The sequence below is a fragment of the Mauremys mutica genome, chromosome 2 (genome assembly GCF_020497125.1).
Source record: "Mauremys mutica isolate MM-2020 ecotype Southern chromosome 2, ASM2049712v1, whole genome shotgun sequence".
In the NCBI taxonomy this organism is placed as follows: domain Eukaryota; kingdom Metazoa; phylum Chordata; order Testudines; family Geoemydidae; genus Mauremys; species Mauremys mutica.
The window spans coordinates 24299665-24323410 of record NC_059073.1 but is presented as its reverse complement, the minus strand read 5'-3'; the positions used below and the strand labels follow the sequence as shown (position 1 = coordinate 24323410).

General features: G+C 40.7%; 1 protein-coding gene across 1 annotated transcript in view; it reads right to left on the bottom strand.

Annotated features, from left to right (window-relative positions):
- TMEM65 (transmembrane protein 65) overlaps positions 1-23746 on the bottom strand; it is a 48191-nt gene that overhangs the window by 5713 nt on the left and 18732 nt on the right. Inside the window, exons 2-6 of the mRNA XM_045007178.1 lie at positions 21251-21295; positions 16093-16160; positions 14789-14843; positions 13118-13160; positions 2862-2967 (exon numbers count right to left, since the gene is read on the bottom strand). Of these exons, the coding sequence (XP_044863113.1) occupies positions 2862-2967; positions 13118-13160; positions 14789-14843; positions 16093-16160; positions 21251-21295 (317 nt within the window). The remainder of the gene's footprint in view (positions 1-2861; positions 2968-13117; positions 13161-14788; positions 14844-16092; positions 16161-21250; positions 21296-23746) is intronic.

The window sequence follows — 23746 nt, the reverse complement described above, 5'->3', positions numbered from 1 at the left end:
CAGCAATCAGGGTAACATGTCAAATTAATTCAGTGGGTTGGGGTTTTTTGCCCCAAGTCAGGCAACATACAAAGAGTGGTGGAGAGACATGTATATATGTGCAAGTGGACACGGATGGCAGTGGCAAGGCACAAAGAGTTGGATACACACCATAATAAAAAGAAGAGAGTATAAATAAGTAGTGGGGGGGTGAGGGCAGAACTGTGAAGGGTCTTGAACCAAAGCCCAAGAACTTGAATTTCTTGTGATGGAAAAGATGACAACTGTGGAGAGATTCAAAAAAGGGGTGGCATGGTCATGACAGGCAAGGAAGATATCTTAGTAGGGAGGACAGAGAAGAGGAGGTTATTGTAATCAGAATGGGAGATGAGGGCCTGTAAGATTTTGCTGCATGTATACAAAGAAGTAGGTCAGATTTCCCTCGCCGCGTCCTTGCCTGACAAAAAGCAGCCGCGCCTCTCCCCTGCCTGCTGGAGCTGTCAGAGGCTCCCGGCAGAACGGCGGTCTGCTGCCCCAGGGTCCTAGTGCCTGCCCTCCACTAATGGCAAGGCAGGCTGCCCTTACCCTGAGCCTCTCCAATGCCCCAAACCCTCATCCCCAGCCAGAGCCCTCATCCCCCCGCACCCTAATCCTCAGCCCCAGCCAGAGCCCTCATCCCCCTGCACCCTAATCCTCAGCCCCAGCCAGAGCCCTCATCCCCCCGCACCCTAATCCTCATCCCCAGCCCTGAGCGCCCCTGCATCATGAACCCCTCATCCCCCTGCACTCTAATCCTCAGCCCCAGCCCTGAGCCCTCACGCAGCATGAACCCCTCATCCTCAGCCCCACAGCCCTCACCCCACACCCCAACCCTCTGCCCTGAGCCCCCTCCTGCATCATGAACACCTCAGCACCAGCCAGAGCCCTCATCCCCCCGCACCCTAATCCTCTGCCCCAGCCCTGAGCCCCCTCCTGCATCATGAACACCTCAGCACCAGCCAGAGCCCTCATCCCCCCGCACCCTAATCCTCTGCCCCAGCCCTGAGCCCCCCCCACAGCATGAACCCCTCATCCTCAGCCCCACACCCCAACCCTCTGCCCTGAGCCCCCTTTGCATCATGAACACCTCAGCACCAGCCAGAGCCCTCATCCCCCCGCACCCTAACCTCTGCCCCAGCCCTGAGCCCCCTCCTGCATCATGAATCCCTCATCCTCAGCCCCACAGCCCTCACCCCTGTACTCCCTCCTATCCCCAAACTCCCTCCCCAGAAGGTGCACCCCCTCCCCCTTCCCACACACCCCTTCCCAACCCCAAACTCCATCCCAAAGCCTGCACCCTTCACCTCCTCCTGCACACCCACCCCCTGCCCCAGCCCCGAGCCTGCACCCAGCACCTCTCCTGCACCCTAATCCCCAGCCCAGGATCTGCACCCCAGACCTCCCCCGCCAAGCCCCCTCCCAGAGCCTTAGGCAGGTGGGGGCGGAGTTGGGGGGGCGGGTTCTGGGCACCACCAAAAATTCTACAAACTTGGCACCCATGCGCAAGATTTGGACCCACATGTCTAGGTCAAAGGAGAAGTCAAAGGTGATGTGTAGGTTAGATCTTTGAGCAAAAAAATACGGTCATATTGTGAAGTGACAAATAAGGGTTGAGTGGGACGGTTTTGGGAGGAAAAATAGTGAGTTTAATTTTGGCCATTTTAGGTTTAAATTAATGGTACGAGACCCAGAAGATGCTGTCAAACAGAGATGCTGTAAAGCCAGATTGGCTAGAGGGAGACCGCAGAAGGACAGATTTGAGAGTCATCGGCATGAGAATGGAAGCTGAATCTATGTGAATGAATGAGATCTTACAAAAAGATGTGTAGGAAGAGCAGTAGAGTAACTCTACAGTTAACTTCGTTTAAAGTTCCAGGAGTCAGACTCTCACAATTTTAACATTTGGGATTAGCAATTAGCATAGGAAAACCCTAAATGCTAGAGGCTGATGAGTGCGCCATTGAAAACGTTTAGTACCTGTACATAAGGCTAGAGGATTCATTGCTTCTTTTGCTGCTGGTGGTGTTACATACAAACACACACCTCTCCATAACTACTCTTCCTAGATAAATGCTGTACTTTTTTTTTACCCTAATTTCTACCAAGGTAAACTATTCCTACATTACTTTTTCAGCTCTTGCTTGGATATTTCCTTCATCTTGCAGCTGTACCATTTATTTCATCACAATGAAATTAGTCAGTTTATTTCTGTGGCAATTAATTCCCCCCATTTTAAATGAGTCAATATCAACCACTTCAATTTTTAATAAAATAAAATAGCCAAAGATGATGAATATCTACTAATTCTGAAAATGATTTCTATCCTAATAGGTAGTGGATATTCCTTTAACATGCACATTTTACTTAGAGGAAAGTTTTTTTCATATCCAGATTTATATATAAATTAAGGATTGGAATTAGTTTGTACACACTACAGATATATTGCCAGAAAGCATTTAGTAAGTCTGACATGGACAATGAATTCCAAACTTTCTAAAGGACAAGTACTGCCACCCATCACATTGACTAACTTCACAGACACCCACCTAATCTTACCATCACAGCCAGAGTTCACAGATATACACAGTGTGCGCGGCTATTTTCCCCATCATCCCTACTGCAGCCTGCCTCTAATCATCCAAACTCCTCCAGATCTACCTCCCCGCCCCCGCTCCCTGGCCCAGATCTGCTTCCCCTCAACTTGACACAACAATATTTAGTAATTACCAAATACCAAAAGCTAAATATTTGATATTTGTCAAAAGTTTAAAAAAAATGGATTCTGCCCATCCCTGCTAATGACCAGTGAAAAGTACACACAAACTATACATAAATATATTTACCACGTGTGCACTAAGACGTGTTTGCCACATATCTGCTTGCTTGGGTGTCAGATCAGGAATTGACAGGCCCATTCTCGAAGCCAGAGCTTCAACATAGCCTGCAAGACTAAAAAAAAAGAGCCACATGTTAGTACTCAGGCTTCTGGATTTGAAAATATATTAGCTGGAGTAACGCACAACTGAAGTTAAATTACTTGTGCAAAAGTAATACTAATTTATACTGAAAAGTTTTTCTTCTTGCATGCTGTACTGCTAACCCACCAGTTTGGCATATAGAAGAAAATATTCAGACTTGAAAGTTCACATTTACATGGTAAGTGAATACTTTTGACTAATTCACTCCCTAATTAGTCAAGCCTTCCAAAAAAAACAAACCTTCATGTAATAAGACCTGGACATTATTGTAGTTTGACACATTTTACAGTAACATTTATGAAAAAAAGATTTCACCATTCAACAACGTCTTTTTCAGTACTAGAAAAAAATCCAGTACATACATAAGAGCTTTCCTCTCAACAATTATTCATGGAACATTCTATCATATCATATATTTGTGCTTTAATAATCAGTTGCTGAGGCAGAAATTAATGTTCAATATGTTTTTTTCCCTATGGAAAAGAAAGCCGAAAAGTCTCACACATACTAATTTACCATTGATAACTACTCAAGTCTGGAGTCTAAAGGCATCTTTTCCCCTCTTATATACCTTTTTCTTAAAATGTAACAGTACCACTGTAAAATAAAAGTTACATTACATTTTAATACTGAGTGTTCAGCATATTTACCATAACCCTTATACAAGAAACTACATGGCAAACAAAAGTTATCTTTTTTTAAATGGAACTGAAAAAATAAGGGTTTCGGAGAAAAGTTTTTGGCAGAGTTAATCTATTTAGCCTTTTGCAGCATTATAGCTGTGTTGGTCCCTGGATACTAGAAAGACAAGGTGAGTGAAGTAATATCTTTTATTGGACCAACTTCTGTTGGTGAAAGAGACAAGCTTCCGTGTTTACACAGATCTTGAAAGCTTGTCTCTTCCACCAACAGAAGTTGGTCCAATAAAAGATATTACCTCACCCACTATCACTTTTGTACTTCTCAAGGCACATTAATACTTGTAAAATATATTAAAATTGTATGAGGCCCTGTCTTTGTCGATTGCCCCTCCCAATATAGCTAAGTCATTGCAAAGAATTACTAGTTTATATGCAACTCTTCAGGTTTTTCAGTTTTCAAAGAGAAAATTATTACCATGAAATTCTCTATGTAGAGATTCTAAAAACCTGTTGCCGCTAGTCAAAGCTTGGGCAATATTCCAAAGCTTGTCTGGAACTATAGCCACTTGCTGGAGAACACTTGGTATTATCAGTGCAGTGTTATCCCACTGAAGAGGAATGCAAGTTAGGAAAGTTTTTTCTCTCTTAACCAACTTATCTACCTGGAGGTTAGTCTCGCTTTTATGGTTAGGTGCAGATAGTGGGCTGCTACACAGTAAAAGTGGTGGAAGTGAGTTTGGGAAGCACTTGGCCTGACAAATAAGCCTCAAAGAAAATAGTTATGGGGGCTCTAGGTTGCACAAGTCCTCTGGAAATAAACACCATAAAAAGGAGTGTACTCCACAGATGCAGGCCAACTGAACAAACCTGCCTGAAGGCAGACTGGGATGTTCCAGTTCATCTGTCTAGGCACACTAGTAAACTACATTAGATGGACTGACAGATGCAGTGTCTATTCAAACTATACTATAAAGTCAAGTTTATAGATTAGGACTGAACAGTTTATAACAACTTCCATATTTTTTCCTGTATATGAAAAGTTATTTGAAGATACTAACACTAAAGGATTCCCACTATGGGCTTTGTTCTTCCAGAATGAGACAGTGTTGAACTAACTGAGGCTAAGACAGCACATGATGCTATCCAAAGATCTTGCCCAAAGTCTCAAATACTGACCCTACACACTGCTGGTGGCAACTTCATATTCTAGCACAGAATGTATGTCATGCTGAGATGATCAAGGACATTTTTAAGAAACTGCTCTAAAAAAACCCAAACAAAAAAAAAACAGCATGAAAAATATTAAAATGTTGGATTTATGGCATTTTAGTTATGTTTCTCTTATCTGCACACAGTTTTTCCACTTTCTGGCCATTTCATTACATTAATGTAATTTGAACACTAATGAACTAACCTTAGGGTCAAGTTTTCAGCTGGTTCTCTACTGAGTCTCCACTTAGACATGCACAAACACACATATATGCATACAAACATGGATCCACATTTTGCAAGTACAAACATTCGTGCAAACACAATTCTAACCCTTACCAGTAGGCAACTATTTCATATTTGCATCTACAGAACACACTGAAATGAATGGGTCTTGTGAATGCAAGTTCTGTTTGCAATAATGGGTGCAAATTCTATTTATCTGCAAGGTATGTGAATATACCTTTTAATGAATACAGCAAAACTTTTAAAGCTCAACTTTAGCTACTTTGCTATATTTTCGGAATGGAGCAAAGGCTAAAATACATTCCGAAACGGGAAAAGAAACCAATGTGAGTAAAGATATCGTAATTCCAGCTACTGTAAGAAACAGATAAAGAACTTACTTAACTCATAGTAACTGCGCTTCTTCGAGACGTTCTGCACATGTGGATTCTATTTATGGGGTCCATGTGCTCCAGCACAGGAATTTGGAACATTTTCACTAGCCATGTCCAGTAGGCATCACACATGTGCCCTGCATGCCCTCGTGTCCCTGCCCCTTCCAAAGGCACAAAGGTTACAGCAACCTCAATCACTATTCAGTTCCTTTTGCCACCCAGAATCCTCATTTATAAGACTTTAAGCTGTGGGGATGGTGGGTGTATCACAGGATCCACATGTGCAGAAAATCTCAGAGCCACAGTTAATATCAAGTAAGTAACCATTCCTCCTTCTCCGTGGTACTGCACATGTGGAGTCCACTTATAGTTATTAGCTAGCAGTTACCTGTAAGAGGTGAGAGCTGGGACTGATCAGAAAAGAGACTGCAGAACAGCTCTACCAAAATGGGGGTCAAATCTTGAATCAGTAACTAACAAATAATGTTTCGTAAATGTGTGAGCTGAAGACCTGGTAGCTGTTCTACATTAGAACCTGACTTAAGCACGCTATCTATGAAGCTTATGCTCTGGTGGAGTGGTTTGAATTCCTGACAGATGTCTCTTCTTGTTAATATAAATTTGCAGTTCTAAGACAGGCTATACCCATTTTTAAGGTCTTTGTGATGAAATAGCCATCCCTTTTGATTTATCATCATAAGCAATGAAAAAATCTTGACATTTTATGAAAAGATCTGGTACAATCTAGGCAATATAACAGGGACCTCACATCTAAAATATGTAATTTAGATTCAGCAGGTGAAGAATGAGGCTTTTGTGAGGAAAACTGGTAAATGCATGAACTGATTGATATGAAAATCTGATAGTAGTTTGGAAATAAAAGATGGATGCAGTCTCAGTTACTCTATCCATGTGAAAAAATGTGTATGGAGGATTAATCCATATGGCTTGAAATATGCTTTTTCTACCAACTGATGTTAATTGGCACCAGGAATGCTACAGTTAATATCAAGTAAGTAACCATTCCTCCTTCTCCGTGGTACTGCACATGTGGAGTCCACTTATAGTTATTAGCTAGCAGTTACCTGTAAGAGGTGAGAGCTGGGACTGATCAGAAAAGAGACTGCAGAACAGCTCTACCAAAATGGGGGTCAAATCTTGAATCAGTAACTAACGAATAATGTTTCGTAAATGTGTGTGCTGAAGACCTGGTAGCTGTTCTACATTAGAACCTGACTTAAGCACGCTATCTATGAAGGCACCAGGAATGCTACAGTTAATACCAACTGATGTTGGTATTTTTCTACCAACCATCAGGAATGCTACCTTCAACGTTAGTAGATGAATTGGACAATTTGATAAAGGTTCAAAGTGAGGATGTCATTAACTGAAGAAAGCACTAAATTTAAGTCCCATATTGAAACAATCTTTCTCACAGAAGGAAAAAAATGCAAACAAGCCCTTTAATAAATCTATTCACCGATTTATGAGAAAAAAATGCATCTCCCTCTTCTAGAGAATGAAATACAGGTATCACTGCCAAATGGACTTTGATTGAAGAGATAAATAGTCTTGAGTGCTTTAAAGATAAGAGGTAATCTAGTATTATTGGAACTGAACACTGAGATGGAGCATAACCTTTAAACCTTGCCCATAAAGTCAAATGTTTCCATTTGGCTGGGTATTTAGCCCTAATGGATATTTTTCTACTCTGAAGGAGAATGCTCTGTATGTCTGAAGAATGCTCTGTCTGTTGAGGACATCCAGATATCATCCAGGCTGGGAAAGGCAGAGAGGTTGGATTTGAGTGGAGAATCAGACCCTGATTCTATGGTAACAGGCCTTCCAGAACTGTGAATGTGATAAACTGATGATATGATGATAAAGTGATGACAGTAGCATTTGATCTGAGAATCAAAACTGGCAAGGTCAAGCCGGAGCCACCTGTATAACTCAAGTCTTTTCTTGCTATATTGTCTAACACTCTTGGAATTAGTGGAAATGGAGGGAAAGCATACATCAAACAGTGTGACCAAGAAATCATGAATCATCTGTTAGAGATTCCAGATTCTTTCCTGCTCAAGAGCAAAATATCACACATTTCCTATTTTGAACTGATGGAAACAAGTCTATCTGGGGAAGTCCCCACCCTTGAAAAAAATCAGTTTTTTATTGCATTTTTTTTAAATTCCCATTTGTGAGATAAGTACATTTTCTTGCTCAGTGAGGCCACTAGACCGTTTTTTTCTTTTCTGGGAGATGAAGAGCTGTCAGTCTGATGTGATTCTGAATGCACCATTCCCAAAGTTTTATGGCTTCTTGGCAAAGAAGGCCTGATCTTGTGCCTCCGTCTGTTTAAGTAATAGGCAGCCATGGAATTGTCCATGAGAACTTGGATTTAATAATTCTTTATGACAGGTAGAAATGCTTTGCAAGCTAAGCTTACCACCCTTCGTTCAAGTACATTTATGTGAACTGTGGATTCTAGATATATTCAGACTCATGGCCTCTGGTCTTGATTTGTGTGTGTTCCCCAGCCCATCTTGGATGCATAGGTTATCAAAGTTTTGGATGCAATCAGAGGGGCACATGGAATTCCTGCACATACATTTCCATGTATCAGCCACCATTCCATCGAGAATAAAATTTGATCTAGGATCAGCACTTTCATTGACAATGTGGATTGCTGGTCTGTAAACAGACTCGGATCCATGCTCGAAACAGCCAGACATAACCTGGCAAATGGGATTACAAATGTACACAAGTCATAGGGCCTAGAAGCTTCAGGCATATCCTTATTGTTGTCGGAGGGTAAGTATGGAAGTGAAGAATCAGATTTTTTTTATTATTTGAAATCTGTCTGGTGTGAGGACTGTCTCACTGCTATTGAGTCTAAGAGAGCTCTGAGGAACTCTATGTATTGTGACGGAATCTGAGTAGACTTTTTAAAGTTGATCCTTTAACCCAGGAATGAAAATAAACAAATCACTTTCTTTGCTGCCACTATGACCTGTGTTCGTCACTTCCCCCACACAAGCCAGTCTTCTAGGTAATGGTAAATTTGCAACCCTTCTCTGAGGAGATGGGCTGCATTACTGACAGGAATCTTGTAAATGTCTTCTGCACTGATGAAATTCCAAAGTAGTACTCTGAATTAGTAATGACTCCCTAATGCCACAAAACAGACACTTTCTGTGTGCTGGGTGTATTGATACATGAAAATAAGTGTCCTGTAAGTCAAAGATAATGAACCGATCCAGCACAGGGATAACTGAAGCAAGAGTTACTATCTGGAACTTTGCATATCAAATGAATTTGTTGAGGTTCCTGAGATCTTGAATTGGACGCAAGTCACCTTTCTTTTTTAATATGAGGAAACAGGGAGAATAGAAGCCTTTTCCCATATACTGCTGAGGAACTAACTCTATTGCTGCAAGCTTGAGCAGTTTCGTCCATCTCCTGATGCATGGCACTCGCGTAAGAATGGTCCCTGAAAAGGGACTGGGAAGGAGGCAAGGATTGAAATTGAATGGCATAACCATCCCTGATTACTTAATGGACCCATCAATCTATGGTGATTGCTACCAAGCCGCCAGGAAATAAAATAGATGGGAGCCAAAGGGTGGAGTAAAAGAGGATCAAATTTGATGTCTTTGTGTCTGACCCAACTGAGTAATTCTAGAAGAGGGTAGTGGAATTGACTACTACTTCTGATATCTAGATTTCTTTCTAAACTGTTCAGAAGGGCCTTTGGTGTCAGGAACATGGAAAAGAAGGATACTGCGCATTCCTATATGCGTGTGAGGATGAAACTAATTTCTTTTTGAAAGGAGGATTATATAAACCCAATGTCCTGAGTGTGCAACTTGAGTCTTTTAATTAATGCAGAGATTCATGTCTTGGCACTGAATGGATTCTGACCATCAAATGGCAAATCTTCAACTGTCACTTGCACTTCTTTTGGTAAACCTGATGCAGAGAACCATGGTGAGCATTGCATCATGATACCTGTAGCCACTGAACAAGCACTCTAATCAGCAGCATCTAACCTAACTTAGAGAGAGGTTTTAGCAATAAGCTGCTCTTCTTCACAAATAGCTCTAAACTCATCTCTACTCTGAGCGCAATTTGTCCTTAAACTCCGACAGTCTACCCACTGGACATAATCATATTTAGATAGCATGATTTGATAATTTGCTATCCTGATCCGAAAAAATGCTGAAGAGTAAATTTTCTTAAAAATAAAATAAAAATAAATAAAAATCCAATCTCCTTAGGGATAGATTTTCCAGTCTGTTTTGAACATTCATTGGCTGCAGCAACCACCAGTGGTGACGAAGCAAGATGATGATGTGACAAAGATACTCAAATCCTGGAGGGCACCCGGTATTTATGATCAGCATGTTTTGCAACAGCGGAAATGGAAACAGAGGTAGCCCAGAGATCTTTTGTTGGATCCAATATTCCTTCATTAATAGGTAGTGCAAACCTGCTTTGGGATGCTGACTGTAGAATATAAAAAAGTTTATGTTTTTCCTGAAGTCACCATAGAAGTCACCATAGTAACTTCTAGTGTTTTTGTCATATGCTTCAATGATTCCTCAAAGATGTTAAGATCATCAGCTGAAAGTGGTGTAGCCTATGAAATGGTTTCATCAGGTAAGAAAGAAGATCAGAAGATTTGTCCTGTTGGGCTAGTATTTCACCATCACTTACAATTTGTTGTTCCTCTGCATCTTGAACTTAATGAGGAGAGTGATCAGAATTATAAAAGTTTGTAGCAGGTGACCCATGAATAGATTTCATATACTGTGGGAGAACTTGTTCCTCAAAACTGCAACTATTGAGGCCCTGAGGGACAAATATGGCCGTGATTGTGGACCACATGGAAAGAAGTGGAAGGAATCAAGGAGCATAGTAATAATTAGCATCCTTGGGTTAAATAGGAAGGTCTTTTCCATATGTCTGCCAAGACTTTTTTCTTTCCGTTCATGCAATTTCCTTTTTGGTGGAGGATTCCTGTCAGAGTCTGAAGAGGAGTCAGAGTCTTTGGATGAAGAAACCTCTAATGCAGAAGCCATAACAGGAGGTGGAAGGATTTGAGTGGGACTTAAATCCTTAATTGTATTGACATGCTGGTTCAAAGCAATTTTCTTTAGCAGTACCCTGGCTTCGTTCTGAGGAGGGGATGTGTTTGGTACCAAGATCGGGGAACTTCCAGGATTGGTGATTTAGGATCTGGAGTGACCCTGAGGTTTGGCGAAGACACAAAAGAAGCTTTTGGAACTGCAAATTTAGTTGTAGAAAGGTCCCTGCAGTGAGGGTGTTGTAGATGCCTCTCGCTGCTCTGAAGCTTCCTCAGCAGCTGAAACACTTGCCCAGAAGGGGCTTTGATCAAAGCTGCGGTGCCAACGAGGGAAGTACTGCAGAAGACTGTCCTGACCACTCTGACACTGAAAGGGAGAGTGCTGCTGAAGCCCGTGCTGAAGAGAAGAAAAACAGGCGACTGTCTGAATTCTTCTTCCTTTGAGATCTTTTAGCTGAAGAGGAAGATTTCTGTCGCAGCTTTGTGCTGTGCTGCAGCACAACAGACCTCCACTACACTCTCAGCACTGGCAGAACAGCTCTTTTGAAGGACTCCTCTGCCCTCCCAGCCACAGAGACAGGATTCGATGCTGCGAAACTGAGAACTGGCCTACACTAGAAAAGTAGGTCAGTTTAACTACACTAGCCAGGGGTGCAACATCCACACCCCTGTGAAGACAGTGCTAGGTCAACGGAAGAATTCTTCCATCAACCTAGCTACCACCTCTTTGGGAGATGGATTAACTACGCCGATGAGAGAACCCCTTCAGTCAGTGTAGGCAGTGTCTACATGGAAGTGCTGCAGCAGTACAGCTGTGCCATGGCACCCCTGGGCTTGTCTACAATTGAAATGCTACAGTGGCACAGCTGTAGCACTTCAGTGTAGATGCTACCTACTCCAATGGAAGGGGTTCTCCTGTCAGCATATGTAATCCACCTCCACAAGAGGCAGTAGCTACATCAATGGAAAAACTGAAGGGAAGCACTGTCTATACAGAGAGTTAGGTTGGCTCAACTACATTGCTCGGCAGTGTGGATTGTTCATACCCTGAGTGACATAGATGGATCAATCCCAGTTTTCTAGTGTAGACCAGCCCGTAAGAGTCAGAGTCACTCAGAGCAAGTCTACATTTCAAACGCTGCAGTGAACAGGAGGGCTTCTCCTGTCAGTGTAGTTAAACTACCTTCCCAAGAGGCTGTAGTTATGTCAAATGGAGAATACTCCCATTGACTTTGCGCTGTCTATACCAGGGAGTTAGGCTAGTTTAACTATGTTGCTCAGGGATGTGGATTTTTCACAACCCTGAGCAAAGTAGTTATACCAACCTAATTTCCTAGTGTAGACCTGGCCTTAGTCCTCTGACAGCAGGGGTCCCTGGCTGCTCTGAGGGACTCCTCTGAGTCTCTTATGTCTTAATTTCTCCTGCATTAGGTGCCACATTTCAGCTGACCGGAGCACTGGAGAGGTAAGTTGTGAACATCCAACACAGATCTCATAGACCATAAGAAAAAGTCTGGACTGCCTCTACTTTTTGTGCGCTGCTTGAAAGACTTGCAAAATCACACACTCAGCATGGCCATGTTCCTCACTCAGACAGTAAAGGCATCTATCGCAGGTGTCAGTCAGAGGAATGATCCCACCCCAGGAGAGACGTGGCTTGAAGCCTGAAGATCTGGGCTCTGCCATAAGCTGCTGCCTTTAAAAAAACAACTACTGCTAACAAGCTAATTGAAAGGATAACCAATATACTCACAAATATAAACAAAGCAACTATCAACAAATTAACCCTTAACTATCAGACCAATTACTAAATAATAAAATGGTTACAAAGGGACACTATGCGTACTACATGAGGGCTGGTGGGGAGAAGCAAATGCACACCAGCAATTCTCAGAACCCAGGTCAACCAACTTGGGCTTGTACTAAGGGGCTAAAAACAGCAGCGTAGACTTTCCCACTCCGGCTGAGCCTCTAAGACACAACCCCTCCCTTCGCCTCCCCCACACCTCTCTGCTGGGTTTCAAAGCCCATCCAGAAATTGTTAGCTTTTATTTTTGGCCCTGTACCGTGAGCCCTGCAAGCCTGAGTCAGTTGTCCTGGGTGGTGAGACTTGCTGGCCTGGGTTTTTTTTTCTTTGCAGTGTAGACACACCCATAGTTGTTCTGATTCACTGGCTGAGGCAGTTAGAAGGAACTGAGTGGCAGTTGGGATCACTGTGCCCTTTATGTATTTGGGGAATGGGAGCATGAGGGCATGCCAGGAAACCCCCTCCTGGACACTGCTACTGAAAATGTTCCAAACCCCTGTGCTGGGGCACATGAACACCATAATTGAGAGCCACATATGCAGTAATTCAAAGAACACAGCTTTATTTCTGAGCAACACAAGGAGAGAAGGGCAATTATTTTGGTATCTTTATGGGTATCTGGTTGGTTAATACATATTTCAAGAATTAGAAACACCCAAAGGGATTTCTACAGTGTATTAAGCTTTGTTGGGTGGGGTTTTTTGTTTTGTTTTTTTGAGATCAAGCAATAACATACTTACAGCAAAACCCAAACTTACCCAAGTCCAGCTAAATCTGAAACAAGATTTCCCAAAGCAGCAGCTGAAAAATTGAGAAACAGAAAAGCATTATTTTACAAAACCCACTGACAAAAGAGTAATTAAGATATATAGCATGAGTATCAGAATTAAGTTTCTTCTCTTACACTAGGATTTCTTTTAGCAGCACAATTTGTAACAATAGGTCTAGCAGAGCTTTAACATCATAGGTGGTGCACCTATTTTCTTGAATTTTTAAATTCAGGAAATTCACTCAGACCTGGGACACGGCATAACAAATTTTCAGACTGTAGTTAACAATGGCCATAGTTATTTTTAGTCACATTTTTGTGGCTTTTATGTTTGACATTTTCCAACTGACTTGCATCTGAAGAAGTGGGTATTCACCCATGAAAGCTCATGCTGCAAAACGTCTGTTAGTCTATAAGGTGCCACAGGATTCTTTGCTGATTTTCCAACTGAGCATTCTTTCTAGGTCTATACTAGCCACGTAAGAAAGTCATTCAAAAAGGTCTGCTAATGCTATTGGATTTATAACTAAATTCCTGTTGCTCATGTGTATTTTCCTAAAAACAGAGAAGGAAACTACTCATTATATGTCCTATTAACTAGTATTTGAGGAGAACACCCAGATGGAGAAACTATACACTCTGCATTCCAAAATGATAGAGATCTATAAAATCATGAATGGTGTGGAGAAAGTGAACAGGGAAGCATTATTTACCCTTTCACAAAATACTAAAACTACAGGTTCACCCGATGAAATTAACAGACAACAGAAAATACTTCTTCATTCGACACACAGTCAATGTGTGGAACTCCTTGCCACGGGATGAAGGCCAAAAGTATAACTGGGTTCAAAAAGAATTACTTGAGTTTATTGATAATAGATCCATCAATGGCTATTAGCTAAAATGCTTGGGGATACAATCCCATGCCTTCGGCGTTTCTAAACTTCTGATTGCCAGAACCTGGGACTGGATGATAAGGAATGGATCACTCAATAATTGCCATGTTCTGTTCATTAACACTGAAGCATCTGGCATTGGCCACCGTTATTGAGTTAAACAAAAATAAATAACTTTTGATAATTTTGTAGTAAAGCAGAATTTTGCAAAAGAATTACATCTAGATTTATACAAGACAAAGTCAGCCCTACTTTCATGTCAGCATTTAAGTGCCGTTTTCTCTGCAATTGGAACTTTAGAGTCTTCTTTCCAATAGTATGACAGAATTAAACAACGTGTTGCAAATACTGGTAAACAGACAAGATCATTTAAACATACTTAAGAGCTATAGACTGTGGGTCTGATTTTGCAAGGTGAGTTCCCTCAACTCCTGTGTACTTTCTTTGCAGTTGCAGGCACATAGCAGCTTGTAGAATCAGGCCCTTAGTGAGTTACAGCTGTCCTACACAAATGCCACTTTAAAAAAAAAAAAAGTAACACAACAACTGCAATCTATCAATATCTTTAGAGGCTATTTCGGTTGAAAATTCCATTACTGTAGATGGAATACTTACTTTTAACAACTGAGAGTTGTTTCTCTATAACCAAGATTCAATTATGGAACAACGAGCAGCTACTTCAAATCCATGTGGCTCATTTTCAGTCTAGATTGAAGGAATTTGCCATTTTCGTTTACATTTATTATTGTGTCTATATTACTTGCCTGCCATAGTTGTTATTCCCAGGACAACTCCAATCGATAATTCTATTTGGGTTCCCTGAAAATAAAAGTTTGTCTTGTCATTATTTGAGGCATTAATTGTCAGCCACAAGCTTCTCTGAAACCAACAAGTTAAGAACATTCATACTTAACATAACAGACTGACGGCTGCTTGCTTCGTTATTTAGAAGTACAGAGGTAGGTAATACCATAGCTTCTACTTGACCAATACATCTCCTTCCAGCCTTTCCCATTCCCTTAAATACAGGTCCCTGCTTCATATATTTAGTAACTCCTATATATTTGTTTCACAGTGGCTACCTACCGGACATCGGAAAACAAGAGCCCCAATCTCAGCACACTAATTTCCTATTTTAATTCTCTTAGCTAAATGTAAAACTAATGCATGTTATAATTATTCTAACACTTTTACATCTTCAAATGCTAATCAAAATAGTAAGTAGTCAGCACCACATGAGCTACTTAGGGCCTTAACTGTCAAATGAGGAAGATGACACAATGCAATTAAGTAGCATGCCCAACCCCCTAGGGTCAGAGGTAAAAATCAAGATTAGAAGAAAGATTTTTTTGGCCTCTACTCCTGTTCCCACTCCACTAGTTTATTTTGCCTTTAGGAATTATTTTGGGGAAGTTCTATGGCCTATGTTATACAGATGTTCAGAATGATCTTTTCTGGCCTTGAAATCTATGAACTACGTAGAAATATTTGAAAGTGCTATTCCAATTAAACCCATCTAGATTAATAAAATACTGTAATAAAAAGAAGCAACAGCATTTACAGCATATCTCTAGGACCATTTATCAGCAAGTCACAAACATTCTTTACAAACATTAAGCATCACATCACTCCTGTGTGTTATGATGTATTATAACCATTTTGTAAGACAGACATGTTTCATGACATGTCTAACGTCACACGACAAGCCAGTGTCAGTCAACAGAATGAAGGATTCTTCACATATTAAGACTGCTCACACTGCACGGATCTTTAAGAGCAGAAAAAAAAGCAAGTTCTTTTCAAACCAAACCAAAATAAGATCAGCTCTAATTTTGCCCCTTCAGACATGAACATCACTATTCTGAACAGTAAAAAAAAAAAAAAAAAAATTTTGAAAATATTCTGTATAAATAAATAAAATGTGAAAATATTGCCAGTGGAAGTACTAAAATGGGACTGAAGTTAGCAACATGGTAGAAAAAAAGTCTTCTGGAAATCATAATAAATGTTTATTTAATCCTAGACACTACAGTTCCTTTATCAAAATCAGACAGAAAAACAAACTTACCGCAGCTATCATAATTGCATTATCCAAGAATCCAAACCCTACAAAAGGTATTGCATTGTGGAAGAACACTGGAAGAAATGAGTAATAAGAGGTAAGAATCTACAGCTGAGTTCACTAATTTAAATAAATCTAAGTTTCAACTGTTCTTCAATTGCAAGACATCAGATTTAAAAGACAAATTAAGACTACTGCATGTGTGTGTCTTTTCCCAGCTGCTTTTCTATAGCTTGGTCTCATTGTCCTGACCTTTTTGTTTTCACTGGGTATGCCCACACTGCAGTAGAAGACCCACAGCATGGCTGCAGCTATCCCAGGTCAGCTAACTTGGGCTGTGGGGTTACAAACTATCACTGTAGACATTTGAGCTGAGGCTGGAGCCCAGGCTCGGAGACCCTGCGAGGGCCTATAGTTATCTACATTATCTTGGAGTCCTTAGCATGTTCCTGGAGCTGTGTTTTGTTAGACTGTAAACTCCTCAGATCAAGGAGTATGTCTTCCTTTATGTTTCTTGGCTAGTGCTAATATTTCTACATTTAAATCTGTTCCTCATTTTCCTGCTTGAAGAACTGAGCTTCAGCTCCATTTTCTGCGTTCCCAATCCTTCCCTTTTTCTCTACCTCTCACCTTTCCTCTGATAGTTCAAGAAATTGATATAACTCAATATTGTGGTAACTTGGTATGGACTATGACATGAGTAGCTTCCTTCAATAAGCAAGGGCTTTCATTACAGCACAATTCTTTCTTTCTGCTATCATTCCCATCTGTTCTGCCCCAATAGTTCTTAGTTTGTGAGCACTTTGGGGAAAGGAGTACGTCTTTGTATGTATTTATACAGCACCTGTCTCAGTGGAGCCTCAGTCCTGATCAGAAACTCTAGGTGCTACTATAATATAAATATTAAATAGGGAATTGAAGAATAAAGCATATAACTTAAAACACAAATGTGGGGAATAGACTCATTTTAACATCTTTTTTGGCATATTCTCAATCTTTCTGCCCTTTGACACTTTTCCCCCCAATAGTATCTTAAAATCTATGCTCTTTTAAAATGTACACTATTTTGTAAACATACAAACAACCACATGTGGGAGGGAGAGACAGAGAAAGAAAGAAGGGAAAAATGAAAACCCATGAGTATTGATTTCACACTGACGGAAAACCGAACGGATAATAAAAATGTGAATGGTACAGTCAACTCATACTACCCAGTAGAGGCACCTAGGTATAATCCAATTTTTGGAACTAAAATACCATACTTGAATAAATTTTTTTTTGCCCCCAAATACTTAAGGTTTAGTTTGGAATTCTGGAACTATTCTACATGACAGTAAAAACTCTCTCTCTTTATATCAGCATTTGAAAATGTGTAGTGGATTGTGATCTGTAAACATCTGGTATGTTAGCAAGCTTGAACACTGAGGACATTAAAAAGGCAATAGATAGAAAACACTAAAGCCTGGTCTACACTAGGCGTTTAAATCGGTTTTAGGAGCGTAAAACCGATTTAACGCCACAACCGTCCACACTAGGAGGCACCTTATATCGATTTTAATGGCTCTTTAAACCAGTTTCTGTACTCCTCCCTAACGAGAGGAGTAGCGCTAGTATCGGTATTACCATATCGGATTAGGGTTAGTGTGGCCGCTGATCGACGGTATTGGCCTCCGGGCGGTATCCCACAGTGCACCACTGACCGCTCTGGACAGCAATCTGAACTCGGATGCAGTGGGCAGGTAGACAGGAAAAGCCCCGCGAACTTTTGAATATTTCCTGTTTGCCCAGCATGGAGCTCCGATCAGCACGTGTGGCGATGCAGTTAAAAATCAAAATAAAGAAAGAGCTCCAGCATGGACCATGCGGACGTGATCGCTGTAAGGGCAGGCAAATCTGTTCTATCAGCGCTCCATTACAGAAAACGAAATTCAAAATCATTTTTTTTAAATCTCCAGACAGACGCCATAGCAGGGGCTCAGCGCACTGCTGCGTGACAAGTGTAACGGAAAGCCAAAGAATCAAATGGACGCTCATGGACTGGAGGACTCAAGCTATCCCACAGTTCCTGCAGTCTCCGAAAAGCATTTGCATTCTTGGCTGAGCTCCAAATGCTTCTAGGGTCAAACACTGTGTCCGCGGTGGGTCAGGGCATAGCTCGGCAATTTACGCACCCCCCCACCCACCCCCAGAAGTGAAAGGGAAAACAATCCTCTCTTGACTCTTTTACATGTCACCCTATCTTTACTGAATGCTGCAGATAGACGCGATGCTGCAGCTGTCAACACTAACATCCTCACTCCCCCCCCCGCCGTGGGTGTCTGATGGTGCAATACGACTGATACCCGTCCTCGTCATCAGTCTATTGGCACATGGGGCAGTGCAAAAGGGCTGGTAACGATGCTGACTAGCATCAGTGAGGTCAATCAAGGGTGCCTGGCCCTAATTTTTCCTTGTAGATGGTGCAGTATGGCTGGTAACCATCCTCATAATAGCAACAGGGGGCTGAGCTCCATCAGCCCCCACCCTTCATGTGTAAAGAAAAGATTCAATTGCCCCTGGACTAGCAGAGGGATGCTGGGCTCCTCTTCTCCACACTCCTTACTGTCCTGTCTGGACTATCATAGCAGCTGGAAGCTGCCTTCCACTCATTTCTCACTAACAAGTCACTGTGTCTTATTCCTGCATTCTTTATTAAATCATCACACAAGTGGGGGTGCAATGCTATGGTAGCCCAGGAAGGCTGGGGGAAGAACAGAATCAACAGGTGGGGTTGTTGCAGGAGCACCCCCTGTGAATAGCATACAGCTCATAATTTCTGTGGGATCTGACACAGAGCAGCTGTGCTCTCTGGCTCTATGATACAGTGGTTCTCTAGTACACTTGCCCATATTCTAGGCAGGACTGATTCTATTTTTAGATACCAAAAAGGAGGGATTGACTCAGGGAGTCATTCCCAATTTTGGCTTTTGCGCCCCTGGCTGATCGGCCAGGGGCACTTATGACAGCAGCAAATGGCACAGTGCAAAAGAACTGGTAACCATGACCATCTTATTACCAATTTATGATATGGTAGATGGTGCAGTATGGCTAGTAATCATCTCTGCTGTCATGCAAAAGCAAAAGCATGCTTCTGTGTAGCGCTGCTGAATCGCCTCTGTGAGCGGCATCTATTACACATACGGTGACAGTCACAAAAGGCAAAACAGGCTCAATGATTGCCATGCTATGGCATCTGCCAGGGCAATCCAGGGAAAAAAGCCGCGAAATGCTTGTCTGCCGTTGCTTTCCCAGAGGAAGGAGTGACTGACGACATTTACCCAGAACCACCCGCGACAATGATTTTTGCCCCATCAGGCACTGGGATCTCAACCCGGAAGTTCCAAGGGGCGGGGGAGGCTGCGGGAACTATGGGATAGCTACGGAATAGCTACCCACAGTGCAACGCTCCAGAAATCGACACTAGCCTTGAACCGTGGACGCACACCACCGATTTAATGTGTTTAGTGTGGCCGCGCGCACTCGATTTTATAAAATCTGTTTTACAAAACCGGTTTATGCAAATTCGGAATAGTCCCGTAGTGTAGACGTACCCTAAGTGTGACACACTGCAGTGCCTTCCAAGATCTGTATTGCCAACTATGGATCTGTAGCAAAGGCCTGATCAAACTCTTAAATGAAGTCAATGAGATTCTAACAACTTCAATAGGGTTTAGATTGGGTCCCTGAACGAGTAACACTACAAACAACTTACACAACTGAAAAAAGGGAAAAAGGTATAGAAGTGTGTTTGTTCATTGATATACAAGAAAAAGGTACTTACATTCTTTCTGTTAATAAACAGAGCTGAACACATAATTTGTCAATAATAATTTGGAGTGGGGTGGGTTTTTTCCCTGTTCGTGAATTATCTGTGATGAAAATGAAGTTTTTATGTATTTGTTCACTGTTTCAAGTACTCAATTCGGCCACTGCATGCGACTAACTCTTTCCAGGTTAACAGCATGAATACTTTTGATAATCTGAAATTTCCTTTCCATTAATATACTGCAATATTTGCTTAAATATAAATTGCTTTGGCAAACATTCCTGCCAGTAAATCTGTTTGCTAAAGTGTTTATGGAAGATCAACACTAAGCAGATGTAAACACAGTGAAAAAATTAAAATATTTAAACCCAGTATATACAAATAGGTTTTATTTTCTAGTCCCCCACCACGGTTCCACACACAGATGATAATCTACTTCTGTGAGATAAGAAATAATTTACTCAGAGACACCACTTCCTGCCAAAAAAAAAAAAAAAAAAATTCACTGAATCTTAACACCTAAAATTTTTAGCCTAATCCCAAACCTACATCTATAGGAGAGAACACTGTGCTATAACCAGGCTGACTTAGAAATTTTATCCACATCAGCCTGGTTATAGCACAGTGTTCTCTCCTATAGATGTAGGTTTGGGATTAGGCTAAAAATGTTAGGTGTTAAGATTCAATGAATCTCTTTTTTGGCAGGAAGTGGTGTCTGAGTAAATTATTTCTTATCCCACAGAAGTAGATTATCATCTGTGTGTAGAGCAGTGGTGGGGGACTAGAAAATAAAAACTATAAATATAGATGTTGGATAAAAACTATAAATATAGGTGTTGACTACTAAATTCTCAGAAATTTTATCCAACATCTATATTTATAGTTTTTATTTTCTAGTCTCCCACCACCGCTCCACACGCAGATGACAATCTACTTCTGTGGGATAAGAAGCTGAAAAAAGAAGGGGAAAAAAGCTATTGCATCAACACAGCTCAGAACCAATACACTGTTCTGTATTGGCTCTGAATTTCTTTTCCTATGCAGTAATAATTTGTGTTTGGGTAAACTAGACATTAAGGACAATAAGCACATCAAAAATATCTGGTCATTTCTCCAATTAGAATATTATGAAACAACAGAACGGCGGTTGCAGATACTTTTTTAATACCTCAGTGCACTCCAGATGTAGGTTCTCTCACTAGTCTCTAAGGAAACTATGTAGATAGCTCCCATTAATGAAAGGAGGAGTTAGAATAAATCTGCACAGTTCTGAGAATAAGACAAAGTATTTCAAGTATGAGGAATCAAAGAATATATACAACTATTAACTACATTCAATAAGTATATTTTTTCTTTTACCGTGTTTCAGCTGTCCTGGGGATGGTGGTGCAACTTCCAACTTCTCTAGATAGGGTCAAAAAGAAATTAGAAAGTTAGTCTAATCATACTTATTTCATTGCAATATAAAACGTTTACGGTATCTCTCTATTTTCTGCCTTCTAGGGTATATAAAGAAATGTGATTGTAGTGGAGTAATGAAAATACAGGCATACATCAATATATTACATAAGGATACATCTAAATTGGATTCAAGATATCATGACTAACATGCTCTCTAGTAATTTTTAAATATAGAATAGGAAAGCCTTAGACTAGTTCCATATCATTATTAAAAATATCAAAATTATGCAAAGTAATTTGCCTATATTCAAAAAATTTGATGAGCACCTTTGTTTTAAAATTGAGGGAGGAAAGTTCTGGAAAATAGCAATAAGGCAGTAATATGTCTATATAAATAAACAACAGTACATTTCATGGTGCACCAGTGAATCCCTTACAGAAGTACGTTTAAAAAAAGATACTCTAAGTATATAGCAGACAGCATTTTGTATACAGATATTCGAAATATCTAATAAATAGCATAGATTTTTCATTGTTGATGCAAGATTAAAAGTAAACAATACTATAGTGGCACAGGCAGCAGCAACTGAGTTCCTGAGTTCCGTTTATATATCCTGGGCCCAAACCATTAACAACCTTGAAGATAAGGACCAAGATGATAAGGTTATGAAAAGAAATCCAACCTTGGATTGCGAGGCCCAAAGGAAACTGGTGGTGGTATTCAACTGGTGTTATGTGGACTTAAGCCCAGGAAATTAAGTGCAGATCAGCAACCACTGACCCTCAGAATATGCAGGCACTGCCACCCTGATGTTACCTCTGCCAGGATCAGGGACACAGCCTGAAACTGGGCATGTTATCCAGGCATTGGACATTAAAGCTCTCTCCTACAGATTGCTACAGCAAGCCTGCAGGAATTGCATTTCATAGGAAAGCACAAGGGAATTCTTGATTGATCACCCAATCATGCTCCAACATGCACACCTGTACTTTGGCTAAAGCCTGCAGTACTTTTATTACAGATGACGATGCTTGAGAAGGAAAGAACCCAGCTTTATTCTCAGAGCCCACGTCTGAGTTTAAGGCTGGCAGAAAAAAAATATTCTTTTAACAATGAGCAAGTTTGAACTAGAATAATTGAGACACAGCCATGAAACTCCAGAATACCATTTTTTGCAGAGTCACTTTGTAGTGTATAAAACCACTGCTTTAAAGCACAGAAACTGTAAGACTGTAACCACATTAATGTCACTATCTTATCAGCAAGATAGTCCCAACAGTTGAAAGACCAAAATTCTAGATGTAATTAAAAACTTGAAATATATTTCACAGTACATTCATATACAAAAGCTGGTTTTGACCTTTTGAATTTTCAAGGCTTTAGCATAATGAATACAAGCTGTGGTCTGTCTGATTTTTTTAAAACTAGAAAGGGACAAATTGAAACCTTACATATCAATACTAAAGGAAAAACAAGCAAAGGGTCCTTAATTTTCCCCATTAAAAAACCCCAGTAACTCCTGGAACCTCAATAGAATGTTCATGCAGAAGCTTCAGTTTTAAGAGTTACCATCATACTATAAACTCAATACACAAATAGGGAGTATGTGTGTCTCAAAAATGAAAGCAGTCCTGGCATCAGGTCTCAAGAGAGCATCTCACCAGATCTTCTGGCTAAGGCACACAACTGAAGGAGACACCAGAGTGTGTCTTGCAGCAGGAGGAATGAAATGGAAAGAGAACCTTACTAGCATGCCATTGGAATAACCTGTAGAAGTGGAAGTGGAAGGCATTCTATATTTTCTGATAACTGAGGCCCAGCAATTAACTAGGGAAGTGGTTTTTTTCCCCAACAACTTACCAAATCTAAAATCTTTACATGTTTATAACTGATAAATTGTTTTAAAACAAAATTAGATTTAATCGCAAAAGGATTAAGCTTGAAGGACATAAATCCGAATGCTAATACAGCACTGTTTTTCCAATTTGTTCCTTGTTCAGCAAAATGACATAAAATCTGCTGACTGGGGCTGATTTATACTCTTTCAAGCAATATTCAGCAGTTTAGATCCAGGTTTTTTCCTTGCATCTGAAAGGAAAATGATTAGATGAGTGATAGCTGGGGATATTCAGTAAATTAGTAAATTAACAAACTATTAAGAAATAAGGATACAATGAAACTGGCAGCCTTGAAGAAATACACAGGGTCTACTGGTAATCCAAGTCATAACGTCTTATAATTTTATACAAAAATATTAGAATCAATCTCTACTACTACAATCCTGCAATCAGCTATTGGTGATACTTGATATGGGGATGGATGCTCCCATAAATACATAAGATACAGCTGGGCAATATCAAGCCATGTAAAAGTGTTAAAAATCGAAATAGCACATTTTGTAAGAAAGAATAATTTCAGATACTGTACAGGTCATATTTTAATTGTCTCCTCCA